Genomic DNA, 13904 nt, shown 5'->3' with positions numbered 1-13904 from the left:
TTTATTTGAGTTGTCTATGGAAGGAAAGATTATGGATGCTACTCTTAGCAAAAAAGAAAATAGATTTGCAACTATTGCAGATCTTCATGAGCTTTTCAATACAATAAGAGTGAAAATCTTATGTATTTCTAACTTAAATCATAGAGGCACTATGCCTACGCCTATGGAAGAAGTTCAGAGTCTATGGCAAGAAGCTATACAATTAAAGGAAAAAAATTAAATTGATCTTATAACCAAATTTAGTAATTTTTGCTTCTACAAGTATGATGGGGATAAGGATTGATATGCTTGAGAAGTTTGATGAAAGAAGTTCAAAATTTCAAAGATTTTTACAACAAGTCATATCTCATTAATTTAATTAGAAAGCTTGACATGATATGTCTAAATGCATATACTTAATTTATAGACAAAATTCTTATACATTACATTCTTTTTTATTTAATTAAGTTTTTTTTTTTTTTTTTTTTTTTTATATATATTCTTAATGAGGCAACTCTAATTAAGTATTGCATAATAGTATTTATATATTGAAGTACCATAATATTGGATGCTCAAGAAATTTAATGTAGTCACTTCACTCACATTATCTTGAATGAAGCAAAGCAAGGAACAAAACGTAAGACAATGGTCTCTATCAGTAATCTATCTAACAACAACATAATTGTTATACATGTAAGTGATTACAAGTAACTTGGGCCCTTGATATACTCCCTAATTGCTCTAAAATATAAACTAGATAAGTCCTATTTAAAAAGGCTATTAAACTTCATAACTTACAATGATTGCCAAAATTGAATATAAAATTAGTTTGATCAAATTCAACAAACAATATAGGTAAATTAGATGCAAAAAAAATAAAACCATAGATCTTAGAAGATAATAATTGTAATAAGTCATACTTCTATGATGATTAAAGTTTATTATATGCAAGTATGAATATACAAGAAAAAATAAAATAAAATTAGGTCTAAAACTCACTTTTATTCATGTTAGCAAAAAAACAATTTAAATTTGTTTACCTATCTTTAGTAGCTATTGTAGATCTAATACACTTATGCATGCTTCTATATAAGTTCTTATACTTATTAAATATAATTAAAGTCTAAAAATCTTTAATATGCTTCTATAATTCTAATATTTTTTGAGAGGTTTTATATTGGTTCAATTAACGTTTTAAAGTTGTCCATAAGTGTTTGATTTGATTCAAGTCTAGAGATTGTGCCAACTACTTCAAAAGAATAAATTCTCACAAATTGAGCTAATAATACACACTTTTAGATGTATGCTTGGAATCATTATCCCATTAAAAAATCAAACTTATAGGATATATATTGTATGTATATACTATATGAATCAATTCTTGCTCTAAAATTTTATTATACATATATTGATCCATTCTTCCCTCAATCCTATATATCATACTAAGACCATTTGGAATCTTCCAATCCTATATCATCATGCTTCTACCTCTACTTTTCATTATTTGTTATACCATTCTAGTACTTATATTTTGTCTGTCACAAAGTTAATATCAAGTGCAACCATTGGAACAAAATTAATTAACTTTTGTTTTATCAAAGAATATGACATGATCTTAATAATTAATAATTCAATGACAATGACATTTAGTAAATTTTAATCTTGCCTTAACTTGATAAAGTAAGAGCTTTGATTTCTTTTGGTTCACTTTAAATTTTAAATTTACTTCACTTAATACTATTTTTATATTATTATCACTCATATCAACATGAAGTTCATTTCTCAAGTAATTTCTAACTTTAAGTGTAGTTTTCTTGCCATTTCTAGTAATTTCTCTCATACAAGTCCTTTAATTAGTTGTATTATACATCCTTGGCCTATTACCAAAAATATGATTTACATTATTCAAATCAATAAAATATTGCTTATAAAACCATGTAATCCAACTTTAAGACACATACAAATCTCTAACAACATTTTTAGTACTCTCACCCTTCTTCAATTTTTGCAAAGCTACCACTTCTACTAGCTTTCTATCAATAACAAAGAAATACCTCAATAAAACCATTTTGTTTAGTTTGCATAAGTAATGTGCACTAATAATAGATACAATTAAATGTATAAAGGCTAAGAATATGCCCATACTATCAATTACATTCAAAAAACCACTTGTATATGTTAGATTTGTAACTTAGATTATATTATATCATTATAATCTAAGTATGAGCATAATTGATTTTTAAAGGTATTTTTAATTCATTTTGATCCATATCTTTTTCAATCTATCTTATATTGTTAGACTTATAATTTGATAGCTATTTTAGTTACCTAAAACAAAACTTGAATCACCAACTAATTTTTCTATTATTATAATAAATTATAAAATATGATTGGCTAATAGTAGAGTTACTGATTTCATACTCAATTTTGGCAGTCATTAACTCCCAAGAGGCCAGTACCGTTGTCCACATTGTGAAAAAGGTGAAGAACTATCATCCCAACTGAGTTAGTGTGAGTTTGTGAAGAATATTGGTGTCATTTCCCCATGTAATCAGTAGGTTAGCAAGCTGAAAAAGGCTCTTGTAAGTCAGAAATTAGGTGAATTAAAGGTGGGGAGTGTGGAATTGATCCAAGGACAAGAGGAGCGTGTCATTATCATTTCGACAAAGTGGTTATCCAAGGAGTTTGTGGAGTCCGCTAACAAGCATAGTCTAGGGTTTCTTACCAGTCAAAAGCGATTCAATGTTTGAATAATGCGTGCCAAAGTTTTCATAATCGGTGGCCATCCCCACGTTCTCTCAGGTATTCTTTTGGAATCATCTTCATGCGAATATATATATATATATATATATATATATCGTATAATTCAATTTGTGATGGATGAAAGGCCCATCATTTAATAAATGTGTGCATTCATTAAATTTATATGGCAAGATGGCGATTCTTCTGAAAGGAAGGTTGCTTGATTTTGTGCACACTTGAGATAAATTTTTGATCAGTTCAAGTCGACAGTGGCAGTTGATCGTTAGGCACTCCATGTCGAGCTTGTTTTGAACAAGGGCTGTAGAGGACGTGAAAATGATTATGACAGGTTTGGACATCCTTGAGGTTTGAATTAGGTAATTTCCTCCCCAGAATGACACTCAATTGAAGTGGAAATGTGAAGTGCTTGATTCTCCTCACATGGCTTGTGATATAGTGGAAGTAGCCGTGCAGATTCTGTTTCCCCTGGCTATCACAATAAACTTGCCTTGTTTGCAGTAAAACGGTCAATAATTCTCTTGCTTCCGGTTTGAGTTTCTTGAACATCCCATCCTTCTAGATCACTGTAAAAGCTTAGCGTCGTTCTACTCCTCGTCGAAGGCTGGTGATCCTGTTAATTGAAGCCCATGTTCCATTCAGTTATACAAATGCTCGTCGGAGATTGCTCCCTCTTGTTCCCACTCGTATTCCTCCAGTAAAGCGCTCACAGAGAGGGATTTGATTTGTGCAATGTGGAAGTTACATAGGGTTCTAGAGCTACAGGTGACTGTAAATCCCCTCAAACGCATCCCATGTGGTAATTGATTAGTTTCAAGCGGTCAATATTCTAGCAAAGGGATAGGATGATAACCTAGCCCAGCCGCTCTTAAAAAACTCTCCACACAACTCATGAAATGGCTGTCCAGCTTCTCTAATTGATGTGTAAGGTGTGAGTGATGCTGTTGTGGGTTGGTGGTGTACGTCCGTTGTCACACTCCACATGTGTCCACGGCAAAGCAGAGGGCAACCCATCCCGTACCCTGTGGGCAAGCAGTACCCGGGCATAATTAAAAAAGAAGCAAAAAACGAAAGAACTGAAGCATTAGAAATAGACTGTCACTTAGCAAGTTGTGAAGGGACCAAGGTGAACCACATCGACAGACAGGCTATGCCACTCTTCGCCATCACTCGGTAGATGATTGTGCTGTACCTCGGAAATTCTGTGGGTGCCAAATATCCGTCAAACAAAAGAGGTTGAATACAAATGCTGGCACAAAGCTTCCACTGGAGCCCTTGCGTAGGAATCAATCCAACCCACTTTTTGGCATGGAATGATTCTTGTGCAGAACCATCAGGCATGTCGAAACACAATAAGCGTTTGAAAAGATGAGTCCAATCTTTACCTGGTCTTGCATTTGCACAAATCACTCTCTTTCTCTCTCTTTCACAAACTGGTCTGATGTTGCAGTACAGATGATGTATGAATTTTTTGACAGTGGCAGGTTCAGTGTGGTATGGGCTTGACCCAAAGGTTTTGGGATCTTAGCGTCGCATGATTCTGGGTTCGGGATTACGTGGTCTTGTGCGAGGCTGTGGAATCAATAATAGATAATTTTAACAGGGTCATGTGTACTGAGGCTATTAAGATGCAACACACGTTATTGATGGGGCACTCGTTTTTAATGAAAAGTTGGTATAAGACCATTCAAGTCACATTGTACCACACGCTGCCAAGGTTGAGAACAAGCTTAATGTGCTGCAGCACCTGCCCATGGTGAGAACGCCCTGGCCTTCACTTGAGACACTGGGTGGGCCTGTGGGGGGTGTGATAGATCATTATCGGCTGCTTGAAGTAAGTGTTTTGGCAGTTCTAGAACACAAATCCCTGCTGTTGAATTGACTGGTTAATATCGCAATTTGAAATGGTTGTTTTCCAACAGCCATTAACAAGAGATATTGGGATGTGAAACTGCTCCAGGGCATCAACCTTTTTTCCAAATATCAACCAGTGGATGATCATCCACTGGTGACGTTCGTCTCTGTGTACGAGTCTGCGTTCATTCTGCCAAAGAGAATCAAACAGGTTTGTACACAAGAAAGATGTGTCATGGATGAATGTACGTTATTGACATGCAACTAATTCAAGACTTTGAATACGTTTAAATTTGTTGGCAATTAACCTCTAGTTTTACAAATTGGTTGGCAACTGGGCTGACAATCAAGAGCTCAATGAGGCTCATACTTCATACAGACAACTGCAAAGCAACACCACGGGCAAAACATACTGTGAATATCATCCACAAGATAATCATCTGCTTGGTACACGTTTGGGTGGTTTGCCGAAAGGGGGTAGCACCCACTGTTGCACTCATCCATGGATACTCAGTCTGGGGTGGTTCTACCAAAGCGGAGTGCCCAGTTCCAGGACTGGCCCCACGTGCAACTGAGCGAAGCTCTATCTATGTGATACGTGCGAAAGGAAATTTTCCACTTCTTTGTAACCTCTCAGAATGCATGAGCTCCTCCAAAACTCATCTAGATTTGACCGTTTTGCAGTCGGGAAGAATTTAATCCAGTACTAGAGCGTCCTCTTAACAGAATAGCTCTCACATCTTACCCATGGTCAGCTCTTCATTTCCATGCATTATCATCTGTTCTATGTTCAGCGGCATGTATATAATGCGTTGGCCGTCACGCAACCTTGAAACTTCTCGTCGTGACCATTTCTGAGTTTCGTTTCTTCTGCAGTTGCTATGCTGCAATGGAGGGAAACCCGAGGATGCATCAAGGAAACAATCGCGATATTTCTGCTGGCGTGGTGCAACATTGAAAGATGGGAACTTGCAGAGTTCTCACCCGTGTTTGCAGGCTTTTGACGAGGCTTATACCGCAAGTAGTTGGTTCAATGCTGAAGCTGCATCACAAAAGGAGCTACAAATTATTGCTGCGAAGCTACCACCCGGTGTACTAATCACGTCCAATCATGGTAAGATCGCACTTCATAAGGTGGAAAGATGGGAAGAGTGAGCATTTCTGTTCGATTTCGGAGTAGTCCGTGATCATGCAGTTAAACTCCTTTCAGTTGCAAAACAGTAACGTTCTGTAGACAAGAAATGCTCTGTGGTTTTAAACGATCGCAACTGATGTAACCCAAGCGAATCGATGCTTACGCCATAATACTGTTGAATATCGAGTAAGAGTGAGAATTAATGAACATGATTCAAACCTTGGCATATAACAGGTTGGAAAAACGATGGAGAGTAGGGAGGAAGCAGATGGGTGGCTGGTTCACGATGGCACTGTGGACTACAAGGGTAGGAAAGCAGACAAGAGACACACCGGAGGCTGGAAAGCCGCGCCGCTCATCTTCGGTTCGTTGCTTATTTCATGTTCTACCGATTCAGCTGAAATGTTCCAAAAAATATCTCAAGATCCTGCAGTTGTATGCTCTGATCGTGAAGCTTCAGAATTAGTGCTTGATTTGTTTGTAGAACAGCACCTCGACACCCACGATTTCCACGAATGTATACTAACAATTTAGCAAGAGTGGACGAGGTGTTTTGAATTCTAACCTGTGAAAAGCCGGAGCCTAGGATTCACTCAGATGTGTTCTCATGCAGTGACGGAGATGTGCGAGAGATTGGCAGCCTTTGGGATCGGGCTCAACCTGGTCACCTACTTGGTTACAAACCTCCATCTCCCAATGGCTTTCTCTGCAAACATCGTGACGAACTATCTAGGCACCGCATATTTGACGTGCTTGCTCGGAGGATATATTGCAGACACATACATCGGCCGCTTCCGCACAATTCTCCTCGGCGCTGTTCTTCAATTTCTGGGAATGGTTGTTCTGACCCTCTCCGCAACATTGCCAGCCTTCCGGTTGCCTCCTTGCTCCGGCGAACCCGGGGCGTTGCATCCATGTCAACCTGCACATGGCTGGGACATGGTGATCCTTTATGTCGGCCTCTACTTGGTGGCCTTCGGCACAGGCGGCATCAAGTCAAGTGTGTCGCCCCTTGGGGCAGACCAGTTCGATGAGAACGATCCCCGAGAGAAGAAGCTCAAGTCGAGCTACTTCAATTGGTTCTTCATGGCCATTGAAGTTGGCGCCATCCTCTCTGTCACTCTTCTCATCTACATTCAAATTAAGCTTGGTCGCGGCTGGGGATTTGGCATCACTGCTGGAGCTATGTTATTTGCAATTGCTGTTCTGGTCGGAGGTGTGCCATTATACCGGTACCAAGTGAGTTATAAACGCAGCCCGATTGCTCACGTTGTGCGTGTATTTGCTAATGCTTTTCGCAACCGCAAGCTGACGACACCGCCTGCACACTTGTTGTACGAGACTCTTGACAATGCCGAGGAGGGCATTGAGAAGATCCCTCACACCAACCAATTTCGGTAAAATCTCGTCTCGATATTTTCGGTTCACTCGCATTGCACTGAAGAATACAGAATTTTGAACTTCTTTATAGACTTTGTGACGCGTGTGGCTCACGTAGATCCACCCACTGGCCGCCAGGTTCCTCGACAAAGCTGCCATCATAGACTACGAGCAATTTGAAGCCCAGCTATGTAAAACTGGAAATCCGGCGACGGTGACACAGGTTGAGGAGGTCAAATGCGTGCTGCGCATGTTGCCCATTGCAGCCCTCACCATAATCTTCTACACCGTGTACGCGCAAATGCTGACATTTTCATTAGAGCAAGGCGAAACGATGGTGCGCAACGAATTAGGGTTCAACATTCCGCCCGCTAGTCTCGCGGTGTTTCGCGAGATAAGCGTCGTGTTCATCCTGTCGATTTATGGGCCCCAATTAGTCCCCCTCCTGCGACGATTCACGGGGCACCATCGTGGTCTCACCACTCTCCGACGGATTGGCGTTGGCCTGCTCTTTTCATGCCTCTCCATGCTTGCGGCCGCAATAGTGGAGTGGCAACGCCGACGCATAGCGCACCAGCACGGTCTCCAAGACAAACCAAAGGCCATTGTTCCGATGAGCGTGTTCTGGCTCGCGCCACAATTTATGTTGCTCGGCGCTGGCGAGGTATTTACGTACGTAGGCCAGCTCGAGTTTTGCTACCAGGAGTCACCGCTTGGGATGCGAAGTATGTCCACAGCTGTCTTCCTGTGCACTATTTCCTTCGGGTTCTTCACGAGCAGCTTCCTCGTGTCGACCGTCAACCGTGCAACACAGAGTGGGCCTCATCACCAGGGCTGGCTCGTGACAAACCTGAACAGCGCACGGCTTGATTACTTCTACTATGTTCTTCTCATCATCACGCTCTTGAATTTCGTGGGATTTGTCTTTTGTGCGAAGTGGTACACGTACAAAGCTTCTGCAATGGAGGAGTCGGCAACAAAGCCCGTCACAGGGAAACTCCCGTTATCTGCAGACTCGGATGTCCGTAATGATAAATGAAACTAGCGGGCTCTGAACCGCAATTTTCGGTGTAACTCATTGTGGACACGACCTCATTCGACATAGTGATAAACTGCTCCTGGAAAGCTCGGCTGTAACGGAAAACTAATGAATTGGGTGCCCGCTGGGACGAACCGATTGCTATCGAAAGCCAGCTGCGGCCAGAAAGGTGACGATTTAAGGTAGTAAGAACCGGCAGAATCGTGCATCGTGTGGAAGTTGTGTCTTGCAAACGAATAAAATCAACTCTTCTACCTGTCTACACAAAGTCGAAACAGAGGGCCGAGAGATGCCGTGGCAATTTAAGTAATTGCAAGCACATTGACAAATTTTTGCATGCCTTAAGGTTACGAGGGGAATTAAGGTGATGCTGGAGGGTATCATTTGAATTCGTCCTTTGGAATCATTAAAATAAGTGAACATGTTGAACAAAGGTCGATGTGCACAACAGTGCGGCCACTCCTGGACATCCTGTATGATTTTATCCTAAGATGAACTGACCTAGCTCAGTCGGAAGGAGGTATTTCACAAACTTGAATCCCGCTATCGCAATGCTCGATTGGATCCGCCCGAGCACGAATCGCAGTTCTTGATTAGCGTAGATTTTACCAACGAAAGGGATCACCCGGATAATTGGTGAGAACTTGAAGTAGTCTCGTTGCGTTTTGATCATCTTGACGACCTGCTTTCCTTTGTCCTGCCAAAATAACTCAACTGCAAGCACAAGTAGAGTGGGTTGAATTGACAGACGAAGCATGCTCACATAAACGTGCTGAAGGTTTTTGAAACCAATCGGGAATTATACTAGCTTGATCAACAACAAAAATGGAGATATCAATTCCACGAAAGGTAGTTTGCCGGCGCCAGATCCCGAATGCTTACGACTTCGACATCATCAAGTTCGACAACCGTGTATATAGAGAGGAGAGTGGTTCCGTGCCAGTAGAGAGGCCATGGCTATATCAGCACTTGACTCCAGAGCCCTGCAACGTTCGTCTTCTCATCGTAGAGAATCTCCTCGATAATTACGCCCTGATAATTAGCTATCATCTGCACGATTACCCCAACCTCAAAAGCTCACAAATTTTGAGAGAGAATCAAGATAAATTGAGTTAAATTTACTGAATAATAACAAGAAGGAAAAATGATAAGAGTAAGGTTAAAATAGAATTTTTTTTTAGTAACAACCAATTCTCCAAAGACTAAATTATAGTCTATTGTTAAAAGAAAAATCATTCTACTTTATAAAGAGGGTCACAAGGTCAATTAAGTAAGTAGTGGCCAATAACCCTATTAAACACAACTTACAAAATATATACAAAGAAGTTTTGTAAAAGAGTAAAAGAAGTCTTAATAGAAAAAAATTGTGCTAATCAAAGTGCCTTTTTGTGAATAAGAATCATTTTGATAATCTCTTAGTGGCTCAAAACTCTATTCCCTAGACTAAAGAATGCAATCAATATCTTATTTTTCTAAGAATGGAATTTTTCAAAGCATATGACAAAGTATCATGACAATTTGCATTTGCTACTCTTTAAAATTTAGATTTAATGATATTTTTGTAAAATTGATAAACATACTCTTCAATAAATTTAGATTTAATGAATTTTTTGTAAAATTGACAAACATACTCTTCAATGGGGTTTACATTTCTAATCTTTGATATCGACTTCCATATAATTGATTTTGATTTATATTCACATGTTTCAAATAATTTTTTCTAGTCTATCCAAAAATAAATGGAGACTTTTTACTTTTTTTAAGAAACATAAAATAAAATTATATATTTAATTATAAATAAAAAAACACTATACATACATTTATTAAAGTTTAGGAGATGTTTTTTCCTCAAATATTCTTTAATTGGTGGTTTTACTTATAATCATACATAAATAAATCAAATAATAATTCTAAAACATTTGTCCTTGAATCTTTTCTCCACATTTTAAATTTCAACCTCATAATAACAATTCAAATAATAGACCTCAATTTTACCTTCGAATTTGTGCAATCGTCTAATGTCAGGATCTTCAACACAAATTCATGAAGCCAACTTAAAAAAACACAAATTCAAGCTTGTTTACCATTATGCTTAAACACACATGACAAACCACAACATTCTTCCGAAAAAAAGTAGTAGAAAACGCGAGTTGCGCCAACGCCACACATTAAGAAAAACTGCCGAATCCGTCACCGACAACAGCAAAACGCCTGCATTGCGTGGAATGGATTGATGTAATCGATCCAAGTTCATGCCAGTTCGTTGCCGAAACACTGCAACTCGATGTCACAAATCCTTTGTCTCGTTCGACAATTGTGCACCGGTGCTTTGCGCTTGTGCAATCGTCGGCTCCAACTCCGATGGACCATGATCAGGCTGCATCGTGAGCTCCGCCGACGCTACACGTGCCTGCGAGTAATGCTCGAAGCACCTCAAAGCTGGTAGAGGGTTCCCTAGATCGTTCCATAGCGCGCGAGTCCAGTAAGAGTTGCCTTCCCCCGGGTAGGCTTCCGCTGGAGATCGCCAGGCTGATTCCCAGTAGCAGACCCCAGCTCCTAATCCTCTCGGTAGCGCCGTTACGACCTGCAGCAACGCATCCAAGGAGGATTCCTGTGTGCCGGGGTTGTTGGGAGCGGGGATCCAGTAATCGGCGACTTCGGCGATGATCATGGGCTTGTTGTATCTTGATGCAGCTTTAGCTAAAGAAGTTTCTAGATCTGAGAGCAGGGCCCCATCTCCCGGGTAGAACGATAGGCCGAGGAAGTCGAAGGAGACGTCGTCAGCGACCATCAGGTCCATGAACCAGGTGACTAGGCCCTCATCCTGGCCGTTGTTGATATGCACCATGGTTGCGATGTCGTTGTCTACCGCTGCGAGTCCGCTCTTGAGAAGTGCCGTGAACTGCGATGTGTAGGACAGGGAGCCCGTGGGCCATAACATCCCGTTGGAGATTTCGTTGCCGACTGCGACCATAGATGGTGGCGTTCCTTGGCTTTGCAGAGCTCCAACCGTGGAGGCAACGTAGTCTGCCACGGTCTTGCGAAGCGTGTCGAAGTCTTGGTCTGCCCACACCGCTGGGGTATACTGCTTGCCTGGGTCGGCCCAGTAGTCCGAGAGGTGGAGGCATAGCAAAATGTTCAAGTTCGCCTTCTTGGCTCGTTTCGCCATTTCAAACACGCTTGACAAGTCGCTGAAGCCAGCGGGAGGGTTCACCCAAAGCCGGAGGCGGATGAAGTTAGCGCCATGATCGGCCACAATCTGTTCGGGGGGTTTGCTGTAATTTGAGTTGAAATCATAGTATTTCAGGCCTTTTTTCTCACATTGCAGCACTGTTGACAGGTCGTGTCCCAGCAGCATTACTCCGGATTTTGCTACCATGGCGATAATTTGTTCGTGATTGAACTTACTTGATGAGACTGCACAAGCGCAGAAAGCTTCGTGTACGACTTCCAGTACGACTGGTCGAGAGCGTGGTTGAATTTTACCGAAAGAAAACCCAAACTCTCTCCCTACCAAGGTCTGCTAATTTCCGTGTGCTGCGTCCCGAACTAAATTCTCCTATAGCAATGCTTCAAATGCTTACCTGAGAATTGGAACAAATCAGCTGAGTCAGCTGGCCTCCAGAATGATTGAAGCATCTCGAGAATCTACCGAATGAAGAAATATCAGGGCTTACAGAGTACTTATGAAGTACAATATTAAACAGAAACTTCGATGATTGAATCACGTAATCGCCCATAAACACCAAGCAATAGTAAATCCAAGCAACTTTGAACAAATAGCTCGCACCTAGCAATAGCAAAATCAATTGTTCAATGCATCCAACGTTTTTGCAACATAATCAAGACACCGCTACAGCATAGATGCATTTGTTAATTTGAGAATTCTCACAATGTAATGGTATAAGCTCAACAATCTGAGACAGACCTCGAAAGTTGCATGTGTGAAGCCGGAAAGAGCGAAAATGGTGTACAGTGTGGCAAAGTTGGTGAGAGATTGATCTAAGACGAGTAGATTCAGCTTCGTTCAACATCCAGCTTTATCAAAGACCCGTTTTCCAGCTTAGCAGAAGATATCCCACGACATTGCTCAGGATGAGGACTTTTAACATGATCCCCTCACTCAACTTGGCGACAACCTAAAATCCACATGGGCCCCAGTGCAGTCCATTTAACTCTTTCAAGCAAAGCAGGGACAATCAGTCTCACCAAATTTTGTTTGCTTTCGATAACTCTTGGATGCAGACCGATCACCAGATGGAATGATATCTTGCTAATCGAGCAAGCGCGTAGGATATTGAAAACAAACACTTATTCTATTGTTTTAGTGGAGTTTCTCGCACATTTCCCATTACAAAAACTATTGGTTACGTGTTCCAGGAGACCAACTTCAAGGTGCACCGCAATAACAGAACCTTCAACAGCAATATTCTGCTGTCTGTCTGTTACTTCAAGTTTGCTGTCGAAAATATGCCGAAACGTAAATAAACAGCCTCTGACACACTTAGCAATTGCTTCGACTCCATGCTCCTCGAAGCAAACTTGACCCAACTCGAGACATAATCAACATTTTCTTTGATATGCTTCATAGTTTTAGAAAAGCTGAATTGGGGTCATTGCATTTGGAAACATTGGCTAATTTTCACCAATCATCTTCTCTTCTCAACATAAAAAAAACTTAACAGAAGGTTACATTATTCAATCAAAATAAACTTTTTAAAATTTAATAAATTTATTCAATAAAAATCTATCATGATTTTAATATCTATTTAACAGTAATGCATATTTGACAAAATTACATATATTTTAATGTTATGTTGAAAACAAAAAATAATCAAAATGAAGATATACATACAATTTTAATGTTAATTTTACTTAATTAAACACAAAAATTTTTATTTATTTTTAAATTTAAAATATATAAATTATAAACATTAATAATCATGATAGAAATAAATTTATAAAAAGAAGAAAAAATTAACCGTCTTCAAATAATTTAAGCTTTGATTTTAGATGGATATGTACCAAAGATAATAAAAAAAAATACTAATATAAGAAGTTTGTATAAAAATAAACTAAATTTTATTTTTATTTTTAAAAAATATTTATAAATTTTTAAAATTACTAAAATATTATAAAAATTTTAAAATCTAAATAAGATATTATAAATACATATTTTGGATTCTTTATAATAAAAAACTCTATAAGTAATTGTTATCCAAGAGTAATATCTTCAATATTAATGCGTATTGTTATCTTGCATCTGAATATATTAGTAATAAACTTAAATATATACAATAATGTCATTTTTATCTTATCCATGATAATACTATTAAGATTATTGAATTAGAAGGAAAAAATTAATACAATACTTTTTATAAAGTTAAATTTATAAGTAATTATTTAAAACTATTGCTAAAAGTTGGAACAACAAGATATTGTAAAGAAAACGGAAATATGTTTTATTTTTTAAAATTAAAGCATAAACAGTTTTAAAACTTTGCAATGTTTTTTTTATATCATTCACCTTTTTATTAAGTTAAATTTATTCTTTAATATACAAGAATATTTATTACTTAAAGCAAGTAATTTTAAGTCATAAATTATTAATATTGTAATCAATTTACATTCATTTCAAATAAAATAATGTCACATAATTAAATAAAAATATATTGATCCTATTATAAAAATATATTCTAAAATATATAACTAAATTACATTATTTGTTTAAAGAAACAATCATTATAAGTGTATAAA

At 38.8% G+C, this 13904-nt stretch overlaps 3 protein-coding genes across 7 annotated transcripts; 2 read left to right on the top strand and 1 right to left on the bottom strand.

The window, feature by feature from the left end:
• The first annotated feature begins 4816 nt into the window (after positions 1 to 4816).
• On the top strand, positions 4817 to 5609 carry LOC149989413 (uncharacterized). Its single transcript, XM_090249920.1, has 2 exons — positions 4817 to 5200; positions 5470 to 5609. The coding sequence occupies exons 1-2, from the start codon at positions 4951 to 4953 to the stop codon at positions 5595 to 5597; spliced, it is 378 nt and encodes a 125-aa protein (XP_090106046.1). The 5' UTR covers positions 4817 to 4950; the 3' UTR covers positions 5598 to 5609.
• Positions 5365 to 8415, top strand: LOC112280800 (protein NRT1/ PTR FAMILY 6.2). Its single transcript, XM_024516643.3, has 4 exons — positions 5365 to 5707; positions 5963 to 6092; positions 6342 to 7125; positions 7247 to 8415. Exons 1-4 carry the CDS (start codon positions 5705 to 5707, stop codon positions 8145 to 8147), a joined length of 1818 nt encoding a protein of 605 aa, XP_024372411.1. The 5' UTR covers positions 5365 to 5704; the 3' UTR covers positions 8148 to 8415.
• Positions 8416 to 8527: 112 nt separating this feature from the next.
• Positions 8528 to 12769, bottom strand: LOC112280801 (putative arabinogalactan endo-beta-1,4-galactanase A). 5 transcript variants are annotated; one of them, XR_002969429.3, is made up of 4 exons: positions 12076 to 12769; positions 11732 to 11795; positions 10232 to 11564; positions 8528 to 9197 (listed from the first exon to the last, which is right to left on the bottom strand). XR_002969429.3 is itself a non-coding variant. In XM_090249919.1 (3 exons), the coding sequence occupies exons 2-3, from the start codon at positions 11784 to 11786 to the stop codon at positions 10435 to 10437; spliced, it is 1185 nt and encodes a 394-aa protein (XP_090106045.1). In that variant the 5' UTR covers positions 11787 to 11795; positions 12040 to 12769; the 3' UTR covers positions 10202 to 10434. The 5 variants fall into 5 exon arrangements, 4 of the variants coding, with proteins under 4 accessions (XP_090106045.1, XP_024372412.1, XP_024372415.1 ...); XM_090249919.1 differs by lacking the exon at positions 8528 to 9197 and having other exon boundaries at positions 10202 to 11564; positions 12040 to 12769; XM_024516644.3 differs by lacking the exon at positions 8528 to 9197 and having other exon boundaries at positions 10202 to 11564.
• Between the last annotated feature and the right edge of the window lie 1135 nt (positions 12770 to 13904).

This window comes from Physcomitrium patens, chromosome 4 (genome assembly GCF_059467195.1).
Source record: "Physcomitrium patens ecotype Gransden chromosome 4, ASM5946719v1, whole genome shotgun sequence".
Lineage (NCBI taxonomy): Eukaryota > Viridiplantae > Streptophyta > Bryopsida > Funariales > Funariaceae > Physcomitrium > Physcomitrium patens.
This window is presented reverse-complemented; position numbering and strand designations above follow the sequence as displayed.

Coding starts and splice junctions, on each gene's coding strand:
- LOC149989413 (XM_090249920.1), top strand. CDS start 4,951: ATGAGGCTCATACTTCATACAGACAACTGCAAAGCAACACCACGGGCA. Junction 5,201..5,469: donor CTATGTGATACGTGCGAAAG/GAAATTTTCCAC, acceptor TTTCTTCTGCAG/TTGCTATGCTGCAATGGAGG.
- LOC112280800 (XM_024516643.3), top strand. Junction 6,093..6,341: donor AGCCGCGCCGCTCATCTTCG/GTTCGTTGCTTA, acceptor GTTCTCATGCAG/TGACGGAGATGTGCGAGAGA. Junction 7,126..7,246: donor CCTCACACCAACCAATTTCG/GTAAAATCTCGT, acceptor ACTGGCCGCCAG/GTTCCTCGACAAAGCTGCCA.
- LOC112280801 (XM_090249919.1), bottom strand. CDS start 11,786: ATGCTTCAATCATTCTGGAGGCCAGCTGACTCAGCTGATTTGTTCCAA. Junction 11,565..11,731: donor TGATTTGTTCCAATTCTCAG/GTAAGCATTTGA, acceptor GCGCTTGTGCAG/TCTCATCAAGTAAGTTCAAT.